Genomic DNA, 17,588 nt, shown 5'->3' on the forward strand with positions numbered 1-17,588 from the left:
GAAGGGAGATACTCCCTGTATCCTGGTCAACAATTTTTCCAGAAAAAAATTAATCGTTCACTTAATTACTGTTTGTGGGGCATTTATATGTGCATATTTGCTGCCAACGTCCTCCTACAAATTACACACAGCCACTATGGTTTACAGTGAAATCCTGTGACGTGCTTTGAGTCCTTCTGACATGAAAGGCACTGTATCAAATGTAAATATTTTTATTTATTACAGTCCAATATAACGTGTTTCGATACAAAATTCTGAAGTTGCATTTATGACTTGCCCAAAGTGCATTCAAATTCTTTTATTGATTCTTAATTATTGCAGGCAGTCGCAAACAGTTCATAGTTGACGTCTGTTGGGAACATGAGGATTGCACTCACTTAGTTTCCTAATGAATGTATTGTTCTAATAAAATACATTAAGGTTTTATTAATTGAAAGAGTTAGAATATGAAACCAAAGAGGTAATGCTTAACAAGGTTTTGTATGTCTTTATGCTATGCAGTTTTCTTTACCACCATCCATTATAATCCGGATATAGCTGAACCAAGGGAAAAAGGGAAATAATTCCCCTTTCTGCATCATATTTGCATTTCTACAAAACTAGCTTATGGGAATCTTAGTCAATTTTTCACAGATCTAATTTCAGCCATGACTCTTTGTTTGAAATGCTGATGTTTTTACTGCTTCACACCACGGACTACAGAGAGAGAACATTGGCGGTAGGGGTTGTCAGCAGATAATAAATTGCATAATACTGTATCCATTAGTAAAAGGTCACATTGACTGTTTATCTGCCACATTCAAACTTTTGTGACTACTTATTTATTAATATTTACAGAGATACAGGTTTAGATTTCCTTCAAACGTATACGATCCTCTCGGAGAAATAAACAGTTGCTGGCTCACAAGCAAGAATGACTTGCATTTATAAAGTGCCCCTCGCTCAGGGTAGCGCCCAGAGCTCTTGGCACAAGCGCAGAAACTCATCACATCCAGGTGCCACAAGCTCCCAATCCCCATTATATTAATAACTAACCTACCATGCACATCTTCATTGCACATTAATGACACAATATGACAATGTTTTTGCAACCAAAACAGCTTATAAATATATAAATATACTGCCACATTAAGTGTTGTAATATGTTGTGAATGTTGTAATATTGTGATACACCGCGTGCAGTGTGTCAAAATATTACAAAGTTCTCTGGTTATGTGCGTGTTCGCTTTAGCACGAATATACTGATGCACTATATTGGAAGTTCCTGGGTTCCAGTGCTGACTAGCTGACACCTTGTCACTGCTGACATTACTACCTGCTTGCCATGTTATAATGGAAATTCCCTTTATTAATATCTTTGAATTTATCACTTATATAATTACTATTTGTATAAATCTAGGTCACGCTATAATATGTTTTATTTTGATCGGGATAAGCCATGGCCAGTTTTTGCAAAATACACTAAAACTCTGTAACTTAGCTGAATTTTCTTTAGATAGTATTGCTTTAACATAAATCTTTATTCTATCAGGAGCTCAAAAAGTATGGTGTTACCACATTGGTTCGAGTTTGTGAGGCAACCTACGACAAGTCTCCGATTGAAAAGGATGGCATCCAAGTCTTGGTGAGTAGCTCTTCTGAATTATAACTAAGAAAAACAATATTGATTTAGCGATGTTCTGCCATTCTGTACTGTAGAGTAGTAAAATAAGGACTACCTCACTGAATTTCCACCTTAAAAGGATGTGGGGAAAGAATTGAGCAGAATTCAGTAGAACCAGAGGACATGGTCTGTGATTGAAAGGGGGTAAATTTAGAACAAATCTACGGAAATACTACTTCAGTAAGTGAGTAGTAACCTAATGGAACAGGCTCCCTAGGGAGACAGTGGAAGCAGAAAATGTCATTTGTTTCAAGAGCAAATTAGACCGATTTCTGCTAGAAAATAATATCTCAGGATAAAGTGTATAGTTTGGAACACGACTGCCAGGATGTGGAAGGCGAACTAGATGGAACTTTAGTCTTCTTTCACTTAGCAAATTCTTATGTCCTTATAATTGGTAGTAAGAATCCCAGTTTAATTTTGAAATCATATGCACTAGTTAAATAATTCTAACTGTCTTGGCCAATTATTTAACTAGTGCGTATAGGGCAGTGCGGAACCTGGTATGTATTACACCCAGCGCAATACTTTCAGATGTACCAAGCCTACAGAACAAGGTGTAGGATTGCAAAAGGCAATTTCAGAACAGAGAAGAAACATTTCTTTACCTAGATCTTAATTAATGACTGGAAAGGTTAACAGGAAGAGTTGTTTAGATAGGGACACTGGGCTTGTTTTTATATTTAAAGAAAAGCTTGATTCTGTAATAGGAGGATGATAAGATGGGTATTTTGAAAGGATGAGCTCAAGTGGAAAGGCCTTCTACATTCAGTTTTGTGATCTTGTCAGCATTTCAGCGGGAATGTGTTACACATAAGGTATCGTTCAGACTATTTTGTGTTACACATGGTACAGCGCTCAGCCTGGTATGCGTTACAAATGAGCCATTGTTTAGCCTGGTTTATATTACACAAAGGCAATTGAAAAAGCACATATGACAACATTCAGGCTGGTTTGTGTTACACGTAGAGCAGAACTTGCGCTGGGCCTATGTATTGAGCACCCTCAAGGTGAGCCCTCTGACTTATACCACATACTAGTTAAATAGAACAATCCATGACTGGCATTATAAGCATCTCTTGTCCATGAAGCTGATTGCAACTCGCTTATTAATTGTAAACCTTACAAATGATATTTATTCAGTCAAACTAGGTTATGGCAATGTTTATTGAGATTGGGTCAATTGAATATTTTTTGACTCTTCACCAATGTTGACCAAATTTTCTGTCAAAACATTATGCTTGACTTGTGCATCCTCTGCAATCTTGTCCATTCTTGCAATGATTTGAACTTTTTTTGCAGAAGATAGTGAATGTTCCTGATGTACTATGGTTAAAAACATTCTGTAGCTTTTAATGTCCATGTTATTGGACCAAATTATAATAAAATAATAATAATCTTCCAGATGCCTCAAAGGGCTTCACAGAATATACTATAAAGTGAATTGACTGTATGTTTGTGGGCGAAACGCGGCAGCCAATTGTTCACAGCAGTGTTTTGCAAACAGTCGTGGATTGAAGTGACCAATTTATTGTTTTTTTCTTGAGGGATTATTATCAGGCGTGTGGAGTAAGGAAAGTTTCCCAAGGTTTTGTCCTACTGGGAATCGAACCAAGGTCTCTCGCTTGAGAGGCGAGTGCTCTAACCACTGAGCTATAGGACTCTACAATTAATTTGCTCATTAATCAATTTCAAAAACCAATGTTTCTGGATTACTAATGGTTTCTGGTAAATGCTATGGGTTTCCGACTATGGTTTATTTGCGTATACACTAAAACTAATAGGGGGGGAGATCCAGTCCGCCAGGTGGAATTTCTGGCAAATTACGAATCTGGCACCGGCATTTTTCGGCACTTAATTGGTTGAATCCCATGAGCAGAAGATAGTGAATGAGCTATCTTCTGCTCATGCGATATAATCTGACTCATCCCTGGTCACTGTGAAGTTTGGCACGGACAGTGAGGCTGCTCAGTGCGGCAGTGTGGGCCTCGCGGAAATAGTTCTTTAAATTTTTATTTCAGATCTTGTCTGGCAAGATACGAATTCCAGCTACCCGGAGTCAGTAATCCAGGGGTTTACTGTATTTTCAGCCCTTTCATTTCCATAGTCTGATTCAACTGATTGATAATTCCTGCAAAACATATTGTGTGTGCTGAGAGATGCAAAGTACCTGTAGCAATCGAAGGGTTATTTGCTGAGTCCTGTAGTTTGCATGCAGAAAACGTTGCCTGCACACGCAAAGAAGTGACGCGCTCTCACAAGGATGTGTATCTGCATGTTGTAGGAATTTGAATGTTTCTTGATTTTAAAATTTGTGGCTTTTTTTTTCTATCTCCACTTTCAAAAAAGGCTCCGTTCAGAGCTTTTGCTGCCGCTTGGGAATGTTGAACCACCCAGTTCCATCAATGCAATTTCCTGATGCAAATATTTTTAAACTCGTATGTTACAAGGAGCAGCTGCTGAGGGATACAGCCACCTGCCTTTTTTCCAACTTGTTCTTATTAAACAAATCTGTGTGGTCTCATTGATACTTGTGTAAATGTGTCTTTTCTGCTGTCTAACAAGCTAATTGAAGTATTTTTTTTCAACATCACCTAGTGAAGATTTGAATCTGTGCTTGTCGGACATCAAATGACCAACCAGTTTCTAACTTATGTGAGGTGATCTGTTTGGCAACTGAACGTAAGAATTGAGCCAACCCTCTGTGGCAGTCTCGGTAGTGCAGTTCCTGAGCCAGGTGGGTCTGCAGTACTCCAGGGCACTGTTGATGACAACACAGTCAGCCTGGCTCATCGATGGGACTTGGAAGGGCAATCCAGTCACTGGGGCCAGGGAATCATCTCACTCAGCTTCCATTAACTCTGCAAGCCAAAGTCTTAACTAGTAGCTGGTCCTAGCTGGATAAGCAGTGGAAAGTTTGCCAGGCAGTGTTCTCAACGGCAAGCTCTGCGGTTTTAGCTGGTTAGATGCCAGCAGTACACTAGTGCAGACTCTTGCGTCTAATACTCTCTGGAATCAGGTAAGTGGGGTGTGTCCCTCTGGGTAGAACTGCTTTCCATTCCAGCGGCGGAATTTCCATGTGTAGGTGGCTTGCATGAAATTCTGGCTTGGAGACTTGAGTACAGTAATGGGAATCTGCACGTGTCCGACACCTGGCTGACAAAAAAAAAATCAAGAGGACGGAGAGTGGATTGAGACCTTCAGTGCTCATGACATAGATCTAAATTTATAAATGCCTGTTCCAGTAAAATACTGTTGTACTGCTTGGACATTTTCAGTGCTTATACATAAGGAAATCTGTCTACAGCAGATTACCAGATTTCAGTTACTCTTCATTAATTTAACACTGGAAATCTGACTATACATCTGTTAAAGCTGCATCCTTCTGGTGCGATAGCTCCCATCAAGGCATCTAGCTTTCAGTAACCCAAATATTTTGCTTCCATTTCTTGGCAGATAGTTACAAATGTTACCTGATATTTGGTGTAAATTTACCATTTATTTATTTCCACTTGTGTTTGTGGTGCGGTGAGTAAACAAACATTTCCAAGTATGGTTGCAACAGTACCTCTAAACTTTAGTACCTAAGAGATAAAACACGTTCGATTTTCAAAGGAGGGCTCCTGCTGTTGCAGTATTACAAAATGATAAGAAAATCTTAGCTTATGGAACAAACCTAAAGTGCCATATTTCTCAAGATTTTCTTTTGTGCAATTTTATATTTCATTTGAATCAGGAAATTAAGTTCTAATCATTTTCTACTCCTCCCAGCAGTAGAATACAGAGCAAAATTGGTAGAGCCCCAGAAATCAGAATGCCGTGGGCTTTGGCTGTGATGTGGCACAGGGGAACAAAACTATCTTCAGTCTTTCTCTCAAAGTCAAAAAAAAATTAAAAAGCCAAACTGACCAAATTAAGAAAGCTTTGGCAATATTTATATTATTATTATAAAGCAGGATTTTAATTAAATCCTCAAAAATCAATACTTTTTTGTCATATACGCTCTGTTTTTATTTTAAGAATTGATTGAAAGGTTAGTATACATTACAGTATCTTGCAAAGGTATTCAACATGCAAGGCATTAACTAACAAAATTCTTGGAAGTTAAATGGTCATGTATTTTTAAGTTGCATTAACACTATTTTCCAGTTCAGCCCCCCCACTCCCCCCCACTGTGTTCTCTGCACTTCCCTTCTTGAAAAAGTTGCTGAATTGTTGATAGCTGATTATAGCTGATTGAAATGGAATTTCAGGTCAATGCCATTTTTTTTCTATCGGGCTTTTGCAGTACATTTGAGTGGGAGTCTGTTCATGACGTCTATTCAGTAGTCTCCTTGGAATGACAGAATAAAGGAAAACTTGAAAAATTACTGACAGTCTTTGAAAAACATTTTTTTTTTACTTTAGGTGTACGCTGATTCATGCACTCACAAAACTGTTAAAAATTAAATGTGGCCAATTTACACAAACTATATTCTATATATAGTGCAGTGAATAAACCTATAATCTGCTAATGCTCAGGAATCGCACATCAACCAGTAATCAGCTTCTGCCAGCTAATGGCATGCTGTACTGTGATTTGTGCCTCAAAGGGATAAAATACACTTTCTGAAAATATTTTTCTGTGTTTCTCTTCCCCTCCCCACCCCCTTTCCCAGCCACATAAGTACTGCAGAATAAGGAATTATAGGAGTCATTTTTTGCTTCATTGTATGAAAGAATTGGTATTCTGGGAATGGTCAATGGTTTGAATGTACCCTCTGTCAAATTAGATTTATTGTTATAGTTTGACATGAAGACAGATGTTGCCTTAGAATGCGCTGCCAGCTGGATATTGCATGTTAACAAGTCTTGAAATGCATAATCCTGGAAAGGAACATTGCTGTCTATCTGGTCAGTTCTAGAAAAATACATGTGCAGAACTCTGTTACACCATTAAATTGCTTAATTAGTCAAAAGTTGACTTGGTTCATTGTTTAACCACAGTGTTTAATATGTCCACCAATGTTTGAAAGTGCAATACATTTGGTAGTTGAATTTCTGGTCAGACTGGTTCCAATTCCCTCAGAATTTTAATACTCACTGACTAGTTAACTTATCAAAGTACTAATGCCTGTGGAAGTAAATAGCAGCATAAATTGCATTTTCAGGCAAGGTGTTCAGAACATGGAAAGGAGTGGGGGGAGAAGAGAGGAAAACTATATTTAAAAAAAACTGCATCTGTATTGCTTTAGCCTTTAATTAAAATTCCAGCTTCCAAAATTAACACTTACATTTAATTAAGTGGATGAAGTGGCCATCCTTTATTCCCCTTTTTGCCAATGCTTTGACATTTTCAGTTGAACTTGGAAGCTCTTCCAGTTTTCACTTTGCAATATTGGTTCAGGAATTTGTAACTAATGCCACTTGAATCCAGTGGGGGCAGAGCCACGATACACCACTGAGCTGATCCTCTTTACCTTTTACAGCATTGAATGTCATCCTGGATAGTGACCATGCCTGTAGTAATGTTGTTGGTAAGCCAAATCACACTCTCTGAACATTGAGTTAATCTAGCTCTCCCTTTGTCTGAACAGAGATAGCTTAATTCTGTGAGTCATTTTTACCGTATATTCCTTTCCATGATCTACCCAGTGATAGTGACGTCTTGTGCTTAACATCTGTGCGAAGCAGTTCTTGCAGAAAAGCTTCAAATCTTGTGAAGGAGAGGGCATTTCTCTATTCGGTCTGTTAGTTTATACCACTTACGTTAAGATATATCACAAGATCATGAAGGGTTTGCATGAAGAATGAACCACTGCCCATTTGGTCATTCACTTTGTAATGGTTGCTACGTTTGCAAGTAGTCCCTTCTCTTCAGAAGGAATTACACTGTAAATCCTGTGAAGCACTGAAATGTTTTGATGACATGATAAGGCGCTAGATCAAATGCACGGATTATTTTAACTAATTGCATTTATATAATGACTTTCAGGTAGGATATCATCTGTTTTATTGATCATGGCGGAGTAGGGTAGTGACTAAGCTTGGGTTAATCGGGTAGGGGCTTTTAAATACAGCAACAATTTGCATTGATATAGCTCCCTTCAGGCAGTTTCACAGAGCGCTCAGAATCCTGATAAAGAGGAGAAGGTTTGACTTAACAAGGGATATCCACAAACTAGGGGTATGGTGGCTGGAGGCTTGACCAGTGCTGTGGTAGAGGGGATAAAGAATCCAAGTAGGCCTGAGTTTCTTGGATGGATGAAGGGGGTGAGTAGGACTGAGTGTGAGAAGGTCACATAGCTAGGGAGGGTGTGAGGAAGTACAATTTTGTAGGTTAGCGTAGTGATCTGAGAAGGTCTGCTGGAAGGCGATGGAGCTTGGCGAGGATGGGGCTGAGTGGGTGAAAATATGAGTGGCCACTCTTTAGGGTTAGGTGAACTGAAGCTTGTGGATGTGGAGCTGGAGAGGCTGGTGAAGAGTGCATTATAGATGGCAAGGTGATAAATGGGCTTTGGTTAAGGGGTTTGGATCACATTGAGCATGAGATAGGGACTGAGACAAGGGAAGGCAAATTAGTAATTGTCAAATGGGAGAAAAAAATTAAAATATCCAGGAAACAGTAATTAAAAACAGTAAGTATTCTTATATAGAAATTTTCGGTAATTGTAACTAATCATAAATTAGGGACTAGCAGAAGGTTATGTTCTCGGAGCTTACTGGTTCAATGCCTGGTCTATGCTGAGCTTGCTAGCCTCAGTTGGAGCTGCGTGGAGAGGCTAAATTGGTTCCAACTTTCCCAGGTTAAGAGAGAGTAAAATCAGCGTTCTACTGCTTGTCTCTGTGACAGCCAGGTGAGGAGAGGGGATGATTCTCTCTACAGTTGAGCAACCAGCTCATGCTCACTGCTAACACTTGCTCGTGAGTAATGGCAACTTGGATGGCATTCCAATGGGCAACTAAGCCTCAGCAAGAGGAGGCCGGGGACCAGGAACAGAGAGCCACTGGAGGAGAAAATTAGAAAAATAAATAATGAATATTTTGATGCAGCACCTTCCACGTCAGGAGATGATCTCAAAGTGATCACAGGGTTTAGTATAAAGTATAGTAGCTGTATTTTGCAGGTGAACACGACAACTAATTTGCACACAGCAATAATAGAAATATTTTTGAAACTGGCTTGGCTCACCTTAGACAGAAAATCACAACCTGCTGTGTGTGTAGTTCCCTTGTGCAATACATACAGTTTTGCTGAACTGTGGATTTCAATACTTCCTTGTACAGTGTATATTTAGTCAAATATGTGCTTTTAATATAGTTAATGCATATTCAGCAGATTCATTGGGAAAGCCAGAAGAAAGGCTCAAATGATCGAATGAAGTTAGATGGATGGCCTTTTCATGCTGACATGTTGCTGAAAGGAATGGATAGTATTAAACTCTGGCCTGTTTTAATGCATTGATGCAGTGGGAAGAGAAACCGCTCATTGATTCAACCTCTTTGCTCTTGTCCTCTTTGCTGAGGCAGGAAAATATCACAGCATTGAATTAGATTACTTATCCAATCATTCCTTAATAGTTTCAAGAATTGTACCAGTTTCTAAATTGGGATATTCCTAGAAATCATCCCTCCTCGCACCCCATCAAAAATCACTTCACATCTAATAATAACTTGCATTTATGTAGTGCCCTTTACGTGTGGTAGTGTTTCAGAGCGCTGAACAGAGGCAGACTTTGAGCCGGGAAGAAAGGGACACTGATCATAGGTACAGTCAAAATGGAAAGTGTTCAAGTGCGATTTGAAGATTGTCATGAATTGAGGCTGCCTGCTTGTGTTTGGTACGTCATTCACAAACTCAGGACCAGGATTCAGTTTCTGCTTACTTAAAACCATGCAAATACTAAACTAACTGAGGGCTTCTTCGTAATCTGGGCTGTGATCCAGCACTTTAAATAGTAGCCGTATTCTGATTCTTGACTGCGTGTTACAGAGCATTCTTTGTACCTAGTTCCAGAGTGATCGTATTAGCTCAATGTGAGTGAGTGTGCCATGTAAAAGATACTCAGAGCGACAGAGTCGCACTCGTTGGTTCTAGTCTCCTAGCTAAGTATTTAATGCTGTCAGTTTTGTTTTTAATATAATTATTAGCAATTGAATCTACCAAGTACTTCAGTGCTAATATGTTCAACTGTAATTCACAATCTATTATCATTCTATTACAGGAATAATTTCTGTAAATTTCTTTAGTGAATGTTATCACAAGTATCACGTGTTTGACTCTGTGGTGCTCTGCCTGAGCTGCACAGTTAGTTGCATGCTTCAAATCCTTCAACTGTAGGATTTTTCTGCTTCAATACATCTGATTACACTTTCTATTAGGGATATCTCCTCAATAGTAAATTTATGCCATCGCTAGTAAATTGTGTGATATTTCCAAGAAAATCCTGCTTTGGTGTGGGCAGATGATAACTCATTACATTTATAATAAATAAATAATAATCCTTACATTTTCTAGACATTTCAAAGCGCTTCACACAATATACTATAAAGTAAATTGACTGTTTTTCTTTTTATATGTGTGGGGAAACGCGGAAGCCAATTGCGCACAGCAGTGTCCCATAAACAATCATGGATTTATCAGTTAAGGCTTCAATATGTGAGAGAGAAATAATGGCTGTCGCAATGTGTTGCTGTTAACAGATGTAATTCTTAATAGATGACCATTTTGGCTCGCAGTAGCTGCTGTGTTTTCATGATGCTTATTTTCACACTTGCTTGTGCGCAGTGGGGTTGGTCAATTAATGGAGATAACATTGATTCAGTATTTTTGCATCAAATTGATGCTAAAATTTTAGTATAAATAGGGTTCAGAATACATTGATTCAGTTATAAGGGGATTTGACCTTGTACACTGACTGTATGAACATGATTTTACTATATGTAATTTTAAAAGAACTTTTAAACAATCTTCATTAAATCTTTAATAATTGCTGCTGTTTAGTGGAGCTCTTTGAATATGCTGAGTTGCATGTACACAAATCTCTCCTATACTCTTTAACAATTATGGAAATATGAGTGCCTGTTCTCTCTTTGAATCACTACTGTTGGAACTGAGTCACATTACTTCTAGAAGTATAAGTGAGATCTGTGATCGAGGACACTGTCTGTTTTTTAGTTACTTTGAAGAGCCAATATACTCGGCTGTTGGGATTATCATTTATAAAAGCAATATCCCAAGTATGAGAAGATGACTGCAGCGGAAGGAGTGCAGTCGTCTTAAATCCTAGACACCTTTAAAAGGGCAAATTATAAAATGCACATTACGATACAGATTGACAGTGGCGTTGCTCATCTTATTGTGGTGATATTACAGAGTTGTCAGTCTGGCTCAGTTAGTGGTGCAGTCTCCTGTGAAAGCCCCACATTGGGACTCGAGTTCATAGGCTAAATGCCTTTTGATTTAGGATTTGAGGATAATTTGGTTTTATCTTAATTGTACATACAATCTCATTTTGGTTTACATTTTTTGCTTTGACCCGTGTTAGCACTTCTGGTGTACATATTGATCTCAAACCAGCTCTTCACTATACAGTGTTCATCTGTACCTGGATAGACCAATCGTTGCAATAAGGAAAGCTTCATGTGTTTGTTTCTGTTTGAGAAGTGCTAAATAAATGCAAGTCGATACTGGTGTTTATTATAATCCATGCTGAGTGAATCTTATCATTTATATTGTATTTTAGGATTGGCCCTTTGATGATGGTGCCCCACCCCCTACTCAGATTGTGGATGACTGGTTCAGTCTGTTAAAATCAAGATTCCGTGAAGAGCCAGGATGTTGCATTGCTGTGCACTGTGTAGCAGGATTGGGACGGTAAGTCACATTTAGTTTACGTATACTATATTGAGTTGACTTTATTTAAACTTGTGTCCTTGGCATTGCTAAAAGTGGGAATAGGCGATGGTGATACTCGTGTTTATGTGTGTGTGTGTGTGTGTGTGTGTGTGTCTCTCTCTTTCTTGCTCTTTCTCTCATACACCATGGTACTTTGTCATATTTATTTTTCAGTGGGCATGTAGGTCCTTAGTTAATTAAATCATGTGTATAAGATGATGGTCCAGGCTGGTCTGTACTGAGTTGATTGATAGCTGTAGTGTCCGAGCCTCGGTGTCATGGGACTGAGAAAGGGGAAATCATCCAAGGTGCCTGATCACTATCCAATGGCCCATGATGAAAAATTTGTGTAGCCTGTTGACATGTACTTATTGGCTAGGCTCACCTGATAAAGTCCTTGAGGATACTTGAGTGTAAGTCAGTGTCTCCAAGAAAACGAAAACAAAGGCATGAGGGGTGACCTTGGATATGGCTTACCATTCTATGAATCCTGGTCCTGTGCCAATTGTTCCAGTTTTTTTTAAACAACTTATTTTCGAGTTTGAACTCTTTCACACCTGATGCCTCTTTTCAAAACAGCCTGCCGGAGATTGTATCAGTGTATTAGTGCATAGCCATCAAGTAATGAGCTGCCCTTGCCTCGTGAATTTCTGATCTTGGTGAGTTATTGACTAGTTTCCCCATTGAGATGATATAATAATCCTTGCATTTGATATAGCGCCTTATCACGTCTTTGAGACGTCTCAATGTGCTTCACAGAATATACCATAAAGTGAATTGACTGCATATATTGTGGGTGAAATCTATGAATATTGTAATCTAAGGCTGTGTCATTTGACCTGCCTGCATGGATCCCTCCTGTAGGCTGGCATTTGCTGTCTGGCTTCAAGTTGTTTTCTCTCCCAATTCCATTGAGTATTGGAGTACATTTTGTAAAAAAAACAATACCGAACATGAACACCTGTTTAGATTAAGACAGTGGATGTGCTGGGAACCATTGGTACATTCAGACCAACAGATATCTGACCAGTTCTGTCTTTGCCCCCTTAATGACAATGGTACCAGGTTTTTACCGTTTGATTTCTTTGGGGTGTCTGAGGATTTGGAAGAGAAGTCACCCTTGCAATTGTTGCATTAGCCCATAATACATCCCAGCGTCTGTGTACCATAGAACCACAACCTCAGTCACTTGCATTGAAGAATCTATTATCTGGTGCAGATGAATGAGAGGGCAAAGAGAATGGACGGGGAAGGAACAAAGTATTCTTGAACACTGATTTGTTCTTGCACATGCTTTGTTTTCTTTGGAAACAATGGAGATATTGCTCATCAGATCACTTGAGAAGTATATTTAATCTTTTCTAAGTATTATGTATACATTTTGAAAAGTCAAAGGAAATGCCAGCCATTGCTGGTGATATTTACATTATTTTACACAACTTGCGCAGACAACAGGGCTTCTGTCCTTTCTCCTCTGAAGTAGCTGCATGTCTCCCGAAACAGAGGCATTGTTGCTGCTGACTTCTGATCTAACTTGCACAATAATAAGCAGCTCATTTATCTGACCTAGCACTCAAATTCTAAGACACAAAACTCTGATGGAAGGGTCGTACTCTGTTAGCCCATCACTTACTTTTGGATTGACCTATTCGATTTCGCCCCCACCCATTAATTTTTGTTTGAGATTTCCAACTTTTTTTTTAAAAAAATATTTGCTTCTACAATATGAATTTATACTTATGGTAACTGCCTTCACGTTGGGAGGTTGCCCAAGATGGTTAACAGTACTGGAGGCTGGGAGCCGAGGTGGGTGGGGAGGAGAAAGATAATTTAAAGCGGGGGTCAAAAAGTTCCTTCTTGAGATAGACTTTGAACGAGTTGAAGGAGGGAGCGTGTTGTGGGACTACGGGATGGAGTTCCAAAGAGTGTAGAAGAAAGGCTAATATCTAATGAATTGATTTTGCATTCTGTAGAAAGTTTAGGAAATCCTGACTATGCTTCACCTTACACAATGTTTTATTTTACCTAGTTATACATGGGCATTGACCCAGTGCAGTAGCAACCAATGCATTCTAGATCCAATGTGTTGTGCAACAGCATGACAGATGCTTACTTGTAATTACACACAATAAGTTCCTGATTTCAGCTAAGCTGTTGTATGTGACGAGGTGCTGTCCTGTGAAGAGCAGTCGGCAAAGATGATTATTTCATACCTTATAGCAGCTTGGTTTTATGCAATTGCGTTCGAACAATTTTCCATTCTGTCAGGAGCTACAGGGGAGAAGACTTAGATGCACAATGGAGTTTGCAGAAGCTGAATCACCAGTAAATTGAACTTGTGTTACATCCTCTTCACGGGATTAGAAATTGTACATTGTATGAGACTTTTTTCTGATTAACTGCCAACTACCTCACTAAGCTATGTTTTTATTCTTTTGACCATTTTCTCTCCTGCGGGTCTGAATTCTTCAGCCTCCCTGGGCTCTCCCTCAGACTCACCGAACCTGTGTGCATCTTGGGCTTCAGGTTCGATCCCCAGCTTTCCTTTTGTACTCCACTGTCCTTCCCCGACCAAGACTGCTTTTTTCCATCTGCGTCACATAGCCCACATCTATCCGTATCTCACAATCAAAACAGCCAAAACCCTTGTCCATGCCTTTGTCACTTCCTGGTTGGACTATTCCAATGTCCTCCTCGCTGGTCTCCCCAGCGCCACCATACACAAAATTAAATTAATTCCAAACTTCGCCGCCACAGCAGTTACTGTGAAGTAGAGTGACTGTATTTGTAGGTGAATCCCACAAACATCCATGAAATGAATGACTTGATTTTTATCTGGACATCAGGAGAAACTCCCTTCTCTTTTCGAGTAGTGCCATGGGATCTGTGACGTCCACCTGAACAGGCAGACGGGACCCCAGTTTAATGTCTCATCTGAAGGTTGGCACTTCGAACAACGCAGCACATCCCCAGTACTGCACTGGAGTATCAGCTTAGAATTTGTGAGTTCAAGTGGATTCAACTCACAATCGTTTGACTCGGAAGCAAGAGTGCAACCAACTGAGCTAGGCTGACACTGGTGGCAGCGTGCGACTGCCATCAGTTCTTACATCTACAACTACAACTGTCAGTAACATTGAGGGATCACTTAATACCTACAACCACTGCAATTACAGATAGTATTTTACACTTGACCATCTCATTACATATTGATCGTGAAAAATTCAGCCTTATCTTGTTGAAGTAAAGGATGAATGACACTATTGTTTCTTACCTTTTGTCCCAATTGGGTATTTCTGGATTTCCACAAAGGTTTAAATTCACCATGAAACCTTTTCAGTCTCGCTGAGCATTTGCACCATTCACTCCACAGTGCGCCAGATATATAATGCTTGTATAATCCTTTGTTACAGGTTTAACACCATTCTCTGACATTTTTAAAGATTGATAGTGCTGCTGCTGTTTTTATAAAGGACACCATGTGTAGGGCGGGAGCAACTTAGTTAATGTTCTGCTAGTGATTGGATAATGAATTTGGCTTGATTTATGGAATTTAATCGTACTTTTTGGTAAGCATTTTTTTTAAACCATCCTCCACAAACCACAGGATTAAGTTCTCATTGGATCTGGATTGCGGGGAGATTTCTTAAGAAGGAACACCTCCCCTTTTAAGAAATTCCTTTTCCACCAAATGATTTCTCATGTGACTCCCTGCTGTGTACATAACTTGAGTCCTCGGCGCTGCTCAGTTTGCTTTGTGTCAAAGCTCAGATTTCAAGCTGTGAATCACAATGAAGCTTTCAAAAGACAGAAAAATGACTCGGGGGGTTGTAAGAAACCTGTGTTTCAAGTACCTTGTAAAGTGCGCTTCGCCTTTACAATACCTGGAAATGATTATCGTTGCTTCCAGTCATGATGGCAAACATTGAAACACTTTAAAGAATTTTTCAATCATAAAGTCCATTCCCCAAATCAGTGTTGATTCTTCAAGTACACCGTCCCTTACCGAGAATATTCCTGCTCCCTCATTTTTAGTGGAGGTTCTGAGGTAAAGAAGCCCACCGAGCCCTTTGTTGTTTTGCAGCCAGTGCACAGAATTTCACAATTCACTCGGGTCTAAATGCAATGAGTGCCTGCCAGTGAGTTGCACCTGCTGGACACAGTACGGTTGGGACGTTGCCTGACACATTGTATAGCGACAAAGAAATGACTTAAAAGGGGAGTTATTTGAAAATGTCCAATTGCAGTGTGAACCCTATAATGTATAGACGATGTATAAGTACTCTACAGGTAAGTAGCCTTACCTATTGGTTTTCAGGTATTTTTAATATGGTCTGCTGAATTAAAAACTGGAATAAGTTAGCAATTTTCGCTCGTCTCTTCAGCCCGTCTTGTTCAGAATGAAGTTGCTGACTTATTTTTCTTTTTCTTGTATTGCAGAGCTCCAGTTCTCGTTGCACTAGCTTTGATTGAGTGTGGAATGCTGTATGAAGACGCAGTTCAGTTTATACGACAGTAAGTAAACTGTACAAGGCTGCAAAAGAGAATCTATCGTTTTCAATTTAGTTAACTGACATAGTCCTTCCTGGACATTTTTAATGCAGAGCTTAAGAATGCAGTTAGTACTTTTCACTTGTTTATTTTATTACGTGCAAGTACGAGAACTCTTTTTTTCATTTAAGGAAAAGACGTGGAGCTTTTAATTCAAAGCAACTACTTTACCTCGAGAAATATCGGCCAAAAATGCGTTTGCGCTTCAAAGACGAAACCCCCAGCTGCTGCATCCAGTAGAGATTGCCTCCGGATTGTCAACACCCTGGTGAAGTGAACACAGAAATCGAGCGATATCCACGACGTGGTGAAGTCGGGACTGTTCAATCTTGGAAGCGAATTTTTAACAAAATCTTGTGTCTTTGTGGTGAAGGAATTGTGTATTTTTCATATTACGATCGATCTTATCAGGGAGGTGTTGCATCTTAAACGGTCTGTAATGAATTCATTGCCTCTGTGTAAAAGAGGCTGAGATTATGTCTGTGCAAAACTCCGCTGTCATCTTTTGTAAAACTCATTAGCGTTGCACAAAGACTTCCTGAGGATATGGTTCGATGCAATAGTTTATCCCTCTGGTAACAGCAGGCAGGAGAAATAAAAGATGAAATCTGGCACTGTAATTGTATTGTATTTGATTTCTGGACATTGGTAATGCCAATTTTTGAGAATAATCTCTGTTTTGGTGTCAGTTTTTTTTAAAGAAAGAATTAAATCTGTACAAATGTCTGTAATTTTAGGTTTTCTTAAACAATTTTTCACCAGAAACACTGAGGTCATTTCTGTAGAACTCCTATGTAGTGACAATCTTCACCATTATGTGTGCAAGATTACCAGGCTGCAGGACCTCTGTGAGTTAGTATTTTCTGGAGTTAATTGTTGAGTTCCAGCACTGACTGAGATCTCAAACTATACGTGAATTGTGTGTGTGTGTTTGTGTGTGTTGAGAAAGAAAGAGAGATGAGTTCAGTCGTCTTCAGCTGGTTTAACTACACAGAGTTTCTCACTTCATAGCAGAAATAGTGACTTGACGCACTTGACTGCGGTTCCAGCGTCTGCCTTTGGTGAACTGGCACACCAGATAAATGTCACAATTGGTAGGTTACTGCTGCACTTATGGCAGCAAGGTTATTAGGGGGTATACTTAGGTTGAACCAATTTTATATGCGCATTCATCTAAAAACATTGCGGTAAAGTACTCGACTGCATTGTTCTTTGGAGATGAGAGCAGAAACGCCCATCTTTTGGTCATGAACAAGCAATTTTTTTTCAGTGGTTAAAATAGTAAGTGGGATAAGAAGACACAGCAGTATGTCTGGTCTAGTTGGCAGTGGGGGGGTGGGGAGGTGAAGTTTTTTTTAAAAAAGGTGGAAACTGGCAAAAACGCCCCTTAATGATTTAGTCGATATAGTGAATCCATTTAGCACTGCGATTCCAAGTTCTAAAATCCAGCAGCAGCCATGCAAATTGTGAACCATGTGTCCACTAGAGAGGAAGCTA

The 17,588-nt window shown here is 39.4% G+C and overlaps 1 protein-coding gene and 1 non-coding gene across 4 annotated transcripts in view; one reads left to right on the top strand and one right to left on the bottom strand.

Moving 5' to 3' along the window:
* LOC103179593 (protein tyrosine phosphatase type IVA 2) overlaps nucleotides 1-16,711 on the top strand; it is a 42,604-nt gene extending 25,893 nt beyond the window's left edge. For all 3 annotated transcript variants that reach the window (XM_042338415.1, XM_007894964.2, XM_007894963.2), the window contains exons 3-6: nucleotides 1,532-1,624; nucleotides 11,389-11,519; nucleotides 15,981-16,055; nucleotides 16,223-16,711. In XM_042338415.1, the coding sequence (XP_042194349.1) occupies nucleotides 1,532-1,624; nucleotides 11,389-11,519; nucleotides 15,981-16,055; nucleotides 16,223-16,331 (408 nt within the window). In that variant the 3' untranslated portion in view covers nucleotides 16,332-16,711. The remainder of the gene's footprint in view (nucleotides 1-1,531; nucleotides 1,625-11,388; nucleotides 11,520-15,980; nucleotides 16,056-16,222) is intronic.
* trnae-cuc lies at nucleotides 3,255-3,326 on the bottom strand. The gene has a single exon. It is a non-coding gene; the product is annotated as a tRNA-Glu (tRNA).
* Nucleotides 16,712-17,588: the final 877 nt, after the last annotated feature.

The sequence above is a fragment of the Callorhinchus milii genome, unplaced genomic scaffold (assembly GCF_018977255.1).
Source record: "Callorhinchus milii isolate IMCB2004 unplaced genomic scaffold, IMCB_Cmil_1.0 Scaffold10, whole genome shotgun sequence".
Taxonomy (NCBI): domain Eukaryota; kingdom Metazoa; phylum Chordata; class Chondrichthyes; order Chimaeriformes; family Callorhinchidae; genus Callorhinchus; species Callorhinchus milii.